The sequence below is a fragment of the Mustela nivalis genome (assembly GCF_964662115.1).
Source record: "Mustela nivalis genome assembly, chromosome: 16".
Lineage (NCBI taxonomy): Eukaryota > Metazoa > Chordata > Mammalia > Carnivora > Mustelidae > Mustela > Mustela nivalis.
This window is the reverse complement of record NC_139035.1, coordinates 42,462,159-42,477,260: the sequence shown is the minus strand read 5'-3', so window position 1 is coordinate 42,477,260 and position 15,102 is coordinate 42,462,159. Positions and strand designations below refer to the sequence as shown.

At 41.8% G+C, this 15,102-nt stretch overlaps 1 protein-coding gene across 6 annotated transcripts in view; it reads left to right on the top strand.

Annotated features, from left to right (window-relative positions):
• The window catches only part of KDM5B (lysine demethylase 5B), a 115,364-nt gene that overhangs the window by 94,016 nt on the left and 6,246 nt on the right, over nt 1-15,102 (top strand). For all 6 annotated transcript variants that reach the window (XM_082702034.1, XM_082702031.1, XM_082702033.1 and 3 more), the window contains 7 exons: nt 1,638-1,788; nt 1,944-2,058; nt 2,706-3,061; nt 4,151-4,289; nt 8,932-9,111; nt 9,744-9,902; nt 14,546-15,031. In XM_082702034.1, coding sequence (XP_082558160.1) covers nt 1,638-1,788; nt 1,944-2,058; nt 2,706-3,061; nt 4,151-4,289; nt 8,932-9,111; nt 9,744-9,902; nt 14,546-15,031 — 1,586 coding nt within the window. The remainder of the gene's footprint in view (nt 1-1,637; nt 1,789-1,943; nt 2,059-2,705; nt 3,062-4,150; nt 4,290-8,931; nt 9,112-9,743; nt 9,903-14,545; nt 15,032-15,102) is intronic.

The window sequence follows — 15,102 nt, the reverse complement described above, 5'->3', positions numbered from 1 at the left end:
ACTTCAAGCTCTATTACAAAGCTGTCATCATCAAGACAGTATGGTACTGGCACAAAAACAGACACAAAGATCAATGGAACAGAATAGAGAGCCCAGAAATACACCCTCAACTCTGTGCTCAACTAATCTTCAACAAAGCAGGAAAGAATGTCCAACGGAAAAACATAGCCTCTTCAACAAATGGTGTTGGCAAAATTGGACAGCCACATGCAGAAAAATGAAATTGGACTCTTTCCTTACACCACACATGGAAGTAGACTCAAAATGGATGAAGGACCTCAATGTGAGAAAGAAATCCATCAAAATCCTTGAGGAGAACACAGGCACCAACCTCTTCGACGTCAACCACAGCAACTTCTTTCTAGGAACATTTCCAAAGAAAAGGGAAGCAAGGGCAAAAATGAACTATTGGGATTTCATCAAGGTTAAAAGCTTTTGCACAGCAAAGGAAACAGTTAACAAAACCAAAATACAGTTGACAGAATGGGAGAAGATATTTGCAAACGGCATATCAGATAAAGAGCTAGTATCCAAAATCTATAAAGAGCTTATCAAACTGAACACCCAAAGAACAAATAATCCAATCCAGAAATGGGCAGAGGACATGAACAGACATTTCTGCAAAGAAGACAACCAGATGGCCAACAGACACAAGAAAAGTGCTCCACATCACTCGGCATCAGGGAAATACAAATCAAAACCACAATGAGATACCACCTCACACCCGTCAGAATGGCTAAAATTAACAAGTCAGGAAATGACAGATGCTGGTGAGGATGCGGAGAAAGGAACCCTCCTACACTGTTGGTGGGAATGCAAGCTGGTGCAGCCATTCTGGAAAACAGCAAGGAGGTTCCTCAAAAAGTTGAAAATAGAACTACCTTATGATCTAGCAATTGCACTACTGGGTATTTACCCTAAAAATACAAATGTAGTGGTCCGAAGGGGCACTTGCACCCAAATGTTTATAGCAACAGTGTCCACAGTAGCCAAACTATGGAAAGAACCTAGATGTCCATCAACAGATGAATGGATAAAGAAGAGGTGGTATATATACAATGGAATACTATGCAGCCATCAAAAGAAATGAAATCTTGCTATTGGCAATGACATGGATGGAACTTGAGGGTATTATGCTGAGTGAAATAAGTCATTCGGAGAAAGACAATTTATGATATCCCCGATATGAAGAAGTGGAGATGCAATGTTGGGGATTCGAGGGGTAGGAAAAGAATAAGTGAAACAAGATGGGATCGGGAGGGAGACAAATCATGAGACTCTTAATGTCACAAAACAAACTGAGTGGGGTTGGGGGAGGTAGGGAGAGGGTGGGGTAGTTATGGACATTGGGTAGTGTATGTGCTATGGTGAGTACTGTGAAGTGTGTAAACCTGGCAATTTACAGACCTATACCCTTGGGGCTAAGAATACAGTGTATATTTATAAAAAATATATAAAAGTAATAGTGCCGGGGAACAATTTAAATAAATAAATAAATAAATAAAACTTAAATAAATAAAAACACTCCACCCTTAGCCCAAAAATAAAAATTAAATGACGAACTCTCCTCCTATATTTCATATCACTCGTAATAAACAATAATCACAGATAAAAAATGACCTTTTCTTTATTCCTAGGTCTTGTCAGCTTTAAGGCTTTAATTGAAGAATCTGAAATGAAGAAATTCCCAGACAATGATCTTTTGCGTCACCTTCGCTTAGTCACACAGGATGCAGAGAAGTGTGCCTCTGTCGCACAGCAGCTGCTTAATGGCAAAAGACAGACTAGGTATATACTTCTGCTTGAGTTTGGACTCTTTTGTGGCTAAACTTGGAAAACTATTATAACTAGTTTTTCCTTCCATCCTGTATTCCAGTGACATTGAATCTGAGAATGATGAATGTATCATGTGCTCATGGCTTCTTGGGCCTTTGTCTTTATAGATACCGATCTGGTGGTGGAAAATCCCAAAATCAATTGACAGTGAATGAGCTCCGACAGTTTGTGACACAGCTGTATGCGCTTCCATGTGTCCTCAGTCAAACACCTTTGCTAAAGGTAACTCTTAGAGCTATGTGTGGGGAAGTACTTTGGTAATCCTCTGTTTTGTAAATGAATTCAACAGACATGATTAAGTCATCTTGGGTGGTTAATTTGTACATTTATTTGCAGATTTTATTTTTGTTTTTTAAGATTTTATGTATTTGAGAGAGAGCGCGATCCCAAGAGGGTGGGGAGGGTCAGAGAGAAAAGCAGACTCCTGCTGATAAGGGAGCCAGATGCGGTACTAGATCTTGGGGCTGTGGGGCTTGATCGTGGGACCAAGGGATCATGACCTGAGCTGAAGGCAGTTGCTCAACCAACTGAGCCACCCAGGCACCCTATTTGCAGATGTTTTTAATAACCTGCTGAGTGTTTTGTGGTGTGTGTATAAAGAGATTATAACAGGCCTACAAAGGAGAGGTAAAGTTGGAAATTTTTACCTTAAAAGTAACCATCTGCCACTCTTTGCAGTAGGTAAAAGGCCTGTTATAGTCAGTTCTTTCAGTTGTCATTTGGCTTATATATTCTCTCATTTACCCGTACCATTGATAAAATCCTATGAGATGGAAGAGTCCATTTAATATGATTTGAAGATTCTAAGTACGAAAGAATACAATTACTAAAATTGCTATTTTGATACAACAACCTGTGTTTTTTTTTAGGATCTCTTGAATCGTGTAGAAGATTTCCAACAGCACAGTCAGAAATTGCTCTCTGAGGAAATGCCTAGTGCTGCAGAGCTGCAAGACTTGCTGGATGTCAGCTTTGAATTTGACGTTGAACTTCCACAGCTTGCTGAGATGCGTATCCGTCTGGAGCAGGCCCGTTGGCTAGAAGAGGTTCAGCAAGCTTGCCTAGACCCCAGCTCCCTTACATTAGATGATATGAGACGTCTCATAGACCTAGGGGTGGGTCTTGCCCCGTATTCAGCAGTGGAGAAAGCAATGGCCCGGCTTCAGGAACTGCTCACAGTGTCAGAGCACTGGGATGACAAAGCCAAGAGTCTTCTCAAGGCCAGGTAAAAAAGCAAACCCACCTCTTTCTCTTGGGGAAGGTTGGGTAATACGTCTCATCTTAGAGCAGTAGAGCACACCAGTGTTCAGAAGCTGCAGATACAGGTATAGAATACATGTAGAAATATTTGAGATGTTTGGAGTTGCTTTGGAACTCGAGTAAAGGAATATTAATTTTTTTTTCTTCCTTTCCTGATTGTGAAATGAATAGTTCAAAGGGGAATTGCCATTCCTAGAGTTGCTTGAAATTTCTTTGGACCCCTATGATACCATCCATCTTCAAGAGAATAAAAAGTTTTACAAATAAGTAGCAAACTGTTGAAACCCACAGATAGTAAGTTCCCAAAGAGTCTTGAAATGTTTGAGTTGAAGACATTTACTTGCTGGCACTGTTCGGTAAAATGAAGGTAGTGCCAGTAATTGCCTGCAGGAGTAGGAATGTACTTTTTTGCTGTTGGGTAGTGACATGGAACATCTTACCTGTGTTAGAGAGATTTGATTAGACTCAGGTAAACCATCTGAGAGAAAGATCAGGCCCTCCCTAGTTTTGCTTTCTGTCTGACAGATCTTCACTGGTCCAACTGATGACATAAAGTACCCAAAAAATGCATGGTTACAGACATTGTTCTGTAATCCTAAAATAGTAGTCTTTGAGTAGAGAGCACATTTTTTGATACTATGTTTTTGGTATGTTGATACCCTAGAGAATTTAAATTTCCTTAGTGCAACTGTATGAATCTTAACAGTGTATGTAATTCAACACAGTAAATGATCTTTAAGTTACCTTCTGCAAATGAAAAGTTTGTGGTTATAGCAGCATAAATTCAGGAATAGGTAGAACTTAATGCTTTATATTGGTTATTTCCTTTATCTTTGATGCTCTAAAGTTTTATGCAGACATTTGAAACTCGTTATTTGGATATTTAGTAGTTACTGACACTTGAAAAAAAATTATTTGCTATCCTGAAGTTCTTTTGAAATGGCTTTTCTAGTTTCTTTTGTAAACCTTAAGAAAAACAAACCACAGGGGAAAAAAAAGAAAAAAATGAACCACAATATAAAATGTTAAATAGTTCTTACATTTCATATTTTAGACCTCGGCATTCATTGAACAGCCTTGCTACGGCAGTTAAGGAGATTGAGGAGATCCCTGCATATCTGCCAAATGGTGCAGCTCTCAAAGACTCGGTGCAGAGAGCCAGGGACTGGCTTCAGGATGTGGAGGCCCTGCAGGTTGGTGTAAGAAAAAAATGTCTTAGGGTGCCTAGGTGGCTCAGTGGTTGAGTGTCTGCCTTTGGCTCAGGTCATGATCCCAGGGTTCTAGGATCTAGCCCCACATTGGGCTCCCTGCTCAGCAGAGAGTCTGCTTCTTCTCCCTCTGCCTGCCACGTCCCCGCTTATCCTCTCTTTCTCACTCTGTCAAATTTTAAAAGAAAAAAAAAAAAAAAAAAAGACCTTGCATGTATAGGTGCATCTATGAAGAGTAATAATTTAAAAATTTTAAAAGGTACTGTGTTGAATCTCACCATATAGATTGTTTTCAGTTGGCCAAATTAATAATTTTTTCTATTCAGCCTTACCTAGACCTATTTACCCACCTGTTGTCCTGACCAGTTGGCTTAAATATTTAAAGTTTAGATAATTCAACCAACTTTTGGGGGGAGCTTGGGATCCTGACAAACTTAAGTACTTGGTTAAGGTTAGAAGAAAAAGCTAAAAATAAAAGTGGGAGAAAGGTAGTTTCTGACCTTTGAGTACAGTTGTCTCTTGTTGGCTTGTTAACAACTTAGAGTACAGACAAGAGTAGCAGATTTAGTGAGTCTGGTTATATGATTACAAGGCAAAAGTAAGCCACAAGGCCTGGCATTTTTCACCAAGTAGTGACTTTTTTTCTTTTTAAGATTTTATATGTGAGAGAGAGAATGAGAGACTGGGGAGTGCATGAGAAAGCAGATGAGAAGAGCACATGAGAAGAGGGGAGGGTCAGAGGGAGAAGCAGACTCCTGCTCAGTAAGGAGCCTGATGCAGGACTCGATCCTGGGGACTCCAGGATCATGACCAGAGCCGAAGGCAGTCACTTAACCAACTGAGCCACCCCAGTACCCCTCACTAAGTAGTGACTTAAAGAACAGTGCCAGGGTGCCTGGGTGGCTCAGTGGGTTAAAGCCTCTGCCTTCGGCTTGGGTCATGATCTCAGGGCCCTGGGATTGAGCCCCGCATCAGGCTCTCTGCAGGGAGCCTGCTTCCTTTACTCTTTCTCCGCCTGCCCCTCTGCCTACTTGTGATCTCTGTCTGTCAAATAAATAAATAAAATCTTAAAAAAAAAAAAGAAAAAAAGAACAGTGCCTCCTCACCCCACAAAAGAAATGAAACTTAACAAGTTCCAAGTAATTAGCACTAAGTGTACGTGCTAGATGTCATACTTAAATGACTTGCCTATATTTTATAAAAGTGTTAAATTCACTTGTAGCATTATTAAGGTACAGACAAAATGCATTCTGTGATTTACCCAGTTTCATGTTGGATTGCTTCAATTGAAAAGTGGTTGGTGGATAGTGTCTTGCTTTTGTCTTTGTAATTGTCGTAGGTCAGTCTTACGGACCTATTGAGGAAAAAAGATCTTTGAATTCTTAAATAGGCTAGGTTTTTAAAAATTTATCTCATTCTGAGTCTCGAGTTCTGTTTTGTTGAAGCCATTGGATTCTATTCTTTTTTTAATTTTTTTTAAGATTTTATTTATTTATTTGACAGACAGAGATCACAAGTAGGCAGAGAGGCAGGCAGAGAGAGAGAGAAAGAGAGGGAAGCAGGCTCCCTGCGGAGCAGAGAGCCCGATGTGGGGCTCGATCCCAGGACCCTGAGATCATGACCCGAGCCGAAGGCAGCAGCCCAACCCACTGAGCCACCCAGGCGCCCCGAAGCCTTTGGATTCTAAAAATAAAAAATACTACCTGGTTTTCTGAATATTTTTCTCATTTTAAGTAGTGCTAATTGCTAAATTTTGCTAACAAGAAATGCCAAATCAGACAGTTTTAGCCAGATGTTTGCAACAAAACATCTGGTCATCTATTCTAGTTGAAAGGGAAGAGAGAAGACATTATTGTTTGATAGATATTATTAGCTAATTAAGGGGTGACCCCAGCTAGCCAAAGGAAAAAAATTTATGTACTGTGTACATAAACTTCCTTAATGGGAGTTTTAGGTGCAAGCTCTTGATAACGATGGAGATATTGTTGATTAGGTTTAGTCGCGGTCTCCCTTTTTACTTACAGTTGGTGGCAACCAGAATGGCAGGGTGAGGTCATTGCAGTAAGGAGAGATGAACATGTGGAATCAGGAGGAGGACGTACTATATACTACTTAGTACTGTGTTTTCCACAGTGCCCACAAGGACAAAAAGCAAGTCTTGCTCCATTCCTAAAATAATAGCCTGGCCTTTACTTGTACTATGTACTTAAGGACTAACGGAGGGACGTGATGAACAGCACAGAGCCTCTTGGTACCTTGTGGGTTGTGTACTTTCAATGTTAATCAGTACTCTACACATAGGAAGCACTCCGTTTATTTATTTATTTGCTTACTTATTTATTTATTTAGATTTTACTTATTTGACAGAGATCACAAGTAGTCAGAGAGGCAGGCAGAGAGAGAGGGAGGGAAGCAGGCTCCCTGCTGAGCAGAGAACCCCATGCAATGCGGAGCTTGATCCCAGGGTCCTGGGATCATGATCTGAGCCAAAGGCAGAGGCTTAACACACTGAGCCACCTAGGCGCCCCTCCATTTATTTCTAATTTAAATACTAAAGACAGCATGTAATTTGTGAGTCACCGCTTTTAAGTGTCTAGTAGAACATTTATGCCCTTACAGTTCCAGCCTGTAAGAATAAATATCAAGGGGTGCCTGGGTGGCTCAGTGGGTTAAGCCGCTGCCTTCGGCTCGGGTCATGATCTCAGGGTCCTGGAATTGAGCCCCGCATGGGGCTCTCTGCTCAGCGGGGAGCCTGCTTCCTCCTCTCTCTCTCTGCCTGCCTCTGCCTACTTGTGATCTCTCTCTGTCAAATAAATAAATTTAAAAAAAAAAAGAATAAATATCAAAAGCAATGAAACAGCAAGTTCCTAGTCTATGTTCAGTTTTCCTCAGTTTCCCCAAAAATGTCCCTTCTGGTTGTTTATCTCGTCTACCACCACATGTTGCACCTAACTGACATATGGCTTTAAGTTGCTCTGAGTCTCATGGTGTTTTCTTCTTGAGCCTTCTTTCTTTCATGTCACTGTCTAGAATAGTCACCCTGTGGTGAGTTCTGCCTCCTGGATTTGTCTCGTTATTTGTTTTTTTGTTGTTGTTTTGTTTTTGTTTTTAAATTTTATTTATTTATTTGACAGAGATCACAAGTAGGCACAGAGGCAGGCAGAAAGAAAGGTAGAAGCAGGCTCCCCGCTGAGCAGAGAGTCTGATGCGGGGCTCGATCCCAGGACCCTGGGATCATGACCTGAGCTGAAGGCAGAGGCTTTAACCCACTGAGCCACCCAGGCGCCCTTGTCTCGTTATTTCTTTATGGTGTGTTCTAGCTTTGGTATTTCCTCTAAACTGGAAATTAGTTTCAAAGAGTTGATGGGTTAAAGTTAAATATTTTTTACTTAGAGTAATCAGGTGATACTGTGTACTTTGTATTGCATCACATCAGGACATATTTGGATAACTACTTAGTGACGCTAGAATTTACCATTGTATTAGAACAAGCACACCAGTGCTCCCTACCCCCAGCCTCATGTTTTATTCTTCTCCTGTTTGGGTCTCTCACTCTCAAGGTGGTCCCAAGGGGTGCCTGGATGGCTCAGTCAGTTAAGCATCTACCTTTGACTCAGGTCATGATCCCACAATCCTAGGATAGAGCCCCGCATTGGGCTTCCTGCTTGGTGGGAAATCTGCTTCTCTCTGACCCTCTCACTCTGCCACTCTCCCTGCTCGTGCTCACTCACTCACTCACTCAGATTAATAAATAAAATCTTAAATGTGGTCTCAGTATCAAGAGCATCAGCATAATCTGGAAACATATGAAGAAATACAAATTCAAAAACAAAAAAAAGAAAGAAATGCAAATTTATGGGCTCTTTGCTGGTAACGTGAATCAGAATATCTGCGGATGGGGCCCGGGAAACTTACTTAAACAAGCTTCCGCTTGATTCTTAATGCATATGAACATTTGAGTACCATGGGACTTTTTGCCTTCTTTTAGTTTTCTGAATAATTTATACTGAGCTGCTTCATCATTGGGTGGATTGGAGTAAAATACTGTTGGTTTTATCAACGTAAGTCTGTGTAAAAACCTTTTGAGTTATTGCAAATCTGCATTTCTCTTGAATTTTTTTCAGGCTGTCTGTAGGGATCAAGGTGACAAATTTAGAAGGGCATTAAAAGTCAACAAGAGGGGCGCCTGGGTGGCTCAGTGGGTTAAAGCTTCTGCCTTTTGCTCGGGCCATGATCCCAGGGTTCTGGGATTGAGTCCCACATTGGGCTCTTGGCTCAGTGGGGAGCCTGCTTGCTCCTCTCTCTCTCTCTGCCTGCTTGTGATCTCTGTCTGTCAAATAAATAAATAAAATCTTAAATAAAAAAGTCAACAAGAGATTACAGTGTATGTCATGTTCATAGTTGTATCCTTGGCGACTAGTACAAACTACGTTCTTTTAAAGTATTAAGTGAAGGAACACATGTCACCCAGACCCCCACTGCCATTGGTCAGCTGGCAAATTTTGTCCATCTCTGTGAAATTAACATGTTGAAATCATGGAGTAGGTCTACTCTGAATTGTGCTTTTCCCACTTTGCAGAGAAGTATTCTTTTTCCTAAGTTGCTACAATTTTTCTTGACTCACTAGGTTGGAGGACGTGTGCCAGTATTAGACACACTCATAGAACTTGTTACCAGAGGCCGATCTATCCCGGTACATCTGAATTCTTTACCAAGACTGGAATTACTAGTAGCTGAGGTTCAGGCTTGGAAAGAATGTGCTGCTAATACATTCTTGACTGAGAATTCGCCATATTCTCTCTTAGAGGTAAGTTTGCAACCAGCCCACCTACAAGACCTTCGATCTCGTAGCTTATAGAACATGTAGTCCCTTCCCTTACAAAGGTGGTATCACTGACTGGTCTACATATTGGGAGTTATTTTTTCAGTAGAGCCAGGGAGATTCTTCTAAACTTCCAGTGAAATAACCTTTAAATGTCATCTGGATATACTTAGGGATAACATTCAGTGTCTAAAGAAGAACATTTTTCTCATTGAAGTTCCTCAATCTGGGTTGAAATTGGACCTCTAACCTTGGCCATGTGGTACCATTTGCATTTAATAAGCCTGGTAAATGGTCTCATCCACCGCTCATGAAGTGCTGGAGTTGCACTTGTATTTTTTGTAGCTGATACTGATGGTACATTATGACTAGAATTGGTAAATATCATGTTGAACTTAACTACTGTTTCATCCAATCTGTAATCAAATCAGTCTTTTTTGTGAAATTCATTCCCTCCCTCCTCGGCCCTCCCTTTGTAGAGGAGAGTTTTCTGACTTTAGGGCGGCATTTGACAGAGGAAATGTTAGATAAGTTTCCATCCTAACCACTGCTTAGGCTTTCATTGTGGGGCTTATTCCTAAGGCTTAATCTGAAATCTGCGCTTTGCCCCACGTTAGGTGCTGTGTCCTCGATGTGACATTGGCCTTTGGGGATTGAAGAGGAAGCAGAGGAAGTTCAAGGAGCCCTCACCAAGTGGAAAGAAGAAAAGCACCAAACTAGAGAGTCTGAGTGACCTGGAGAGAGCTTTAAGTGAAAGCAAGGAGACTGCTTCTGCTGTATGTAGTGGGCTTTTTCTTCTTTCTCTGTCGCCTAGGGAGGAGGATTTCTAACCCTTTCTTGTTCACAGGGATATTGGTAAAGCATGTAAAAGAATAACCTTAAAAGTACTCCGTTTTACGAAAGACTGTCTGAAAATTGTCAAAGGTGAATGTGAGTTCAAGCCCCATGTTGGGTGTAGAGCTTACTAAGTAAAAATAAATAAATACACAAACACACATGCTTAAAAAAGAAAAGTGTATTGGATACCTTTGCATCCGACTGTATTTCGTAAGCGCTGTTGATTCAAAGATATCATCATAAGGAGCTGAAGCAGTGTCTAGCTCATGTTTAGTGAGCCATAGTATTAGGACAAAAGAAGATAGGTGATTTAGATGTTTAGTGGTTTTTTTTCTTTTTTTTTCTTTTATAGACCTGTAATTGACATATAACATTGTTAGGTTCAGGTGTACATAGTTACGGACTTTTTCTTTTTTAATGATAAGAACTTTAAAGATCTATTCTCTTGGGGTGCCTGGGTGGCTCAGTTGGTTAAATGCTGCCTTCAGCTCAGGTCATGATCCCAGGGTGTTGGGGTCGAGCCCCGCATCTGGCTCACTGCTTAACGGAGAGCCTGCTTGTCCGTCTGTCTCTCCCTGGCACTCTGCCTACTTGTGCACTCCTAAAGATTTAAAAATTTAAAAAATAAAAAATAAAAATACTTATATCTTAAAGATTTAAAAATCTTTTTTAAAAAAATCTACTCTCTTGGGGCGCCTGGGTGGCTCAGTGGATTGAGCCGCTGCCTTCGGCTCAGGTCATGATCTCAGGATCCTTGGATCGAGTCCCGCATTAGGCTCTCTGCTCAGCAGGGAGCCTGCTTCCCTCTATCTCCCTCTCTGCCTGCCTCTCCGTCTGCTTGTGATCTCTCTCTGTCAAATAAATAAATAAAATCTTAAAAAAAAAAAAAATCTACTCTCTTAGCAACATCCAAGTATACAGTATAGTACAGTATTATCTGTAGTCAACATGCTGTACCTTATATCCTCAGAACTTCTTTTATAACAGGAAATTTGTACCTTTAGACTTGCCTTTACCCAGTTAGCCCACTCCCTACCCCTGGCCTCGGCAGCCACCAATTTGTTCTCTATATCCGTGGATTTGGTTTTTTGTTTTTTGGGTTTGGTTTATTTTTCCTCAATTCATACAGTGTTTGTCTTTGACTTACTGCACTTAGCCTAACGCAGTTACATTCCATCTGTATTGGTGCAAGTGGCAAGATTTCTTTTCTTTATTTTTTTTTTAAATGGCTGAGTAATAGTCCATTATATATACATACACCACATTTTTTTTTAAAGATTTTAATTATTTATTTGACAGATCACAAGTAGACAAAGTGGCAGGCAGAGAGAGAGGGGAAAGCAGGCTCCCTGCTGAGCAGAGAGCCCGATGCGGGGCTCGATCCCAGGGTCCTGGGATCATGACTTGAGCTGAAGGCAGAGGCTTAACCCACTGAGCCACCCAGTCACCTCTGTATACCACATCTTTATCCATTTATCCACTGATGGACACTTAAGCTGCTTCCATGTCTTAGCTACTGGAAATAATGTTGAAGTGAACATGGGGGGTACAGGTTAGTTAACACTAACTTTTAAGTTAGTTTTTTTCTTTTCTTCAGATAAATACCCAGAAGTGGAATTGCCAGATCATTTGGTAGTTCTAATTTTTAATTTTTTGAGGAGCCTCCTTATTATTTTCCAAGATGGCTGCACTGATTTACGTTCCTACCAACAGTGTATCAGGGTTCGCTTTTTTCCACATCCTCACCAACATGCATTACTTCTTGGCATTTTTTATAATAGCCATTCTGCTAGGTGTGAATTGATCTTGCATTGTGGTTCTCTGATTTGCAGTTTCATGGTTGACCACCTTTTCATGTACCTGTGTCCTCTTTGTTTGTCTTCTTGAGAAAAATACTCCTATCCTCTGCCTATGTTTGTATTCTACTGTTAAGTTGTATATGTTCTTTATGAATTTTGGATATTAACCCCTTATCAGTATGTGCTTTGCCAGTATTTTCTTCTGTTCTATAGGTCAGCTTTTAATTCCGTTTTCAGAAGCTTTTAGTTGGATGTAGTCCCATGTGGGTGCTGTAAGTTGCACAAAATGTTCCTCGCTTGGGGCGCCTGGGTGGCTCAGTGGGTTAAAGCCTCTGTCTTCGGCTCGGGTCATGATCCCAGGGTCCTGGGATCGAGCCCCGCGGCGGGCTCTCTGCTCTGCAGGGAGCCTGCTTTCCTTCCTCTCTCTCTGCCTGCCTCTCTGCCTGCTTGTGATCTCTGTCTGTCAAATAAATAAATAAAATCTTTAAAAAAAAAAATGTTCCCCGCTCTTCCAGTCCATTCCTTTGTAGCTGTCTGACCTCTCTGGTGATTGACATGGGATTGCCTTGATTTATGTGTTTTGACACAGATTTCCTTAGGGCATATTTGTACATTGAGTCAGATTCTAATCAGATTCTGCTGCTTGAGCATGATTCTGTGTTTGTTTGTTTGTTTGGGTTTTTTTAAAGATTTTATTTATTTATTTGACAGAGAGATCACAAGTAGGCAGAGAGGCAGGCAGAGAAGGAGGAGGAATGTAGGCTCCCCGCTGAGCAGAGAGCTCAGTGCAGGGCTCAGTCCCAGGACCCTGAGATCACAACCTGAGCCAAAGGCAGCTGCTTAACCCACTGAGCCACCCAGGCACCCCTCATTCTGGTTTTTTTAAGGTGCTGCTTTCCACTGTTAACTTCTGTGGTCTATTTTTGTAAAGCCATTTTCTTGAACTTTGCATGCTCTTTCAGAGTCTAGTCTCTCCCCATCTAGTGTATGAAGCTGTGGCTTAAGAACTCAGGCATTACTTGTTGACTTCATTTAAAACTCTGAAAAACAAGCTGTCGGCTCTCCATTTGTGAATTCTAGGAAGGCATCTTATCATATAAGATGTATGTATCGCCTGTACATTGTTTTTATCTACAGAAACAGTGGAGCTTTTAAAAATACGCCAAAGGTTTGTTCCCTAATTTACTTCTAGATCTTTTTGTTTCTTCCTATTCATTCATACTTTTTTTTTCCGTTCCAAAAAGATAATGGAGAGTTCATTTTGGCCTTATGACTCAGGGTACCTCATCTGGTGAATCATAATGGGTCTGATGGTAGGTGGGTGTGATAACTGTGAATGGTTTTAACTAACAGGTTAACATTTTAAGTATTTGTGAATAGAATTGGGGAAAGGAATGGTTCCCACAGCCTGTAGCTTCTGTTTCTAGAGGGAAGAGCTCAGTTTTAAAAGTCTACACTTTCTCCTCCATTTATCTATATTTCTGTATCAATAAAGTGCTGTTGGAGGACTACGGTGGTCCAGCCTTTTATAGGGGAAACTGGGTATTAAGATCAAGGTGGTAGTAGCTAACTCTTTTTTTTTTTTTTAAGATTTTATTCATTTATTTATTTGACAGACAGAGATCACAAGTAGGCAGAGAGGCAGGCAGAGAGAGAGAGAGAGAGAGAGAGAGAGAGAGAGGAGGAAGCAGGCTCCTTGCTGAGCAGAGAGCCCGCCACGGGGCTCGATCCCAGGACCCTGAGATCATGACCTGAGCCGAAGGCAGCGGCTTAACCCACTGAGCCACCCAGGCACCCGTAGTAGCTAACTCTTAATGTAGCCAGTAATTTTAGTTTATCACATTTAAATAGCTTTTACTTCATGGTGCATAATGGATAAATCTGTAATGCCTAGACCTGTTTATGTATTGGATAGCTTATATAGTTCATTAGTCCCTTTATATAAAGGTTCTAATTATGGACATCTTGTAAATACTGTTCAGGAATATGTTCAGTGTCACCTCAGGTTTTTACTGTGAAGTTGCTTCTGTTCATGAGTTATTTTCAAGTCATTTATACAGGTTAGCCGATCTCCCCACTGTTCTGGGACATGTCTCGTGTATTAATAGGGAGGAAAGATTTTCAATTTGAATATACCTGCCACACTCTGCACAAAAGCAACTTGCTTTTGTTTGTGCCCCAATGAGCTTATTTTCTAGGATGGACATGTGCTGGGTACACGTGTGTAAGTGAAGTCTGATAAAGTGTTCTCTGTTTAATTCTTTCATGAGGTATGAGGTTCATTATCTACAGTGGCTGTGTTCAGCACACACAAAGGCCTCAATGTTAAAGATTGTAGGAGGCATAAACTACCAGTCGTGTAGTGGCTGCTTGAGACTTTTTTACCCAAAGTGCCTTTCTAAGAGAATAGGAGCTAATGGAACTACGAAAACATGGAGAACCCCGGGAATTAGAGCATGCAGATGTGTGAGAAGCTGCTTCTTTTAAGAGAAGTAAATGTGCAAGGAAGTTAGACTTTAAGTAGTAGCGTGTGCTCAGTCATTGCTCACATTGTTCCCTGTGTGCCAGGCACAGCGGCTGCCCCGCAATCATCCCTGCAGGCCTGGGAGGTGGGCTCCGCATGTGAACATTGAGCTGCAGTGGAATGTGCTGCCCAGGGCCACTCACACAGCTCAGTGAGATGGAGCCAGGATTCAAACGTAGATCATCTACTCTGGGACCTGGGGTTTAGGAGAGGGCTCAATTCTCTCTGACGTTGTCCTTGATTGGTAACTCCTTTTTAGATGGCAACACTTGGGGAAGCTCGCCTAAGGGAAATGGAAGCCTTGCAGTCTCTCAGGCTAGCCAATGAAGGGAAGCTGCTGTCACCTGTCCAAGATGTGGAGCTGAGAGTCTGCCTGTGTCAGAAGGCCCCAGCTGCCCCCATGATCCAGTGTGAACTCTGCAGGGATGCTTTCCACACAAGCTGTGTGGCGGTACCCAGTATTTCACAAGGCCCCCGAATCTGGCTTTGTCCCCATTGTCGGAGATCAGAGAAGCCTCCATTAGAGAAAATTCTGCCCCTGCTGGCCTCCCTGCAGCGTATCCGCGTTCGCCTTCCTGAGGGAGATGCACTTCGATACATGATCGAAAGAACGGTGAACTGGCAGCACAGAGCCCAGCAGCTGCTCTCATCAGGGAACCTCAAGTCTGTGCAGGATCGAGGGGGATCGGGACTGTGGTACAGCAGATGGCAGGCCTCAGCGGGACAGGTGGCCGAGACAAATAAGGTGAGTCTGGACTTGTCTCTGCCAGTTCTGGGATCTGCCGAGCTCTGTCCCTTTCCCCTACACCTTTGCCC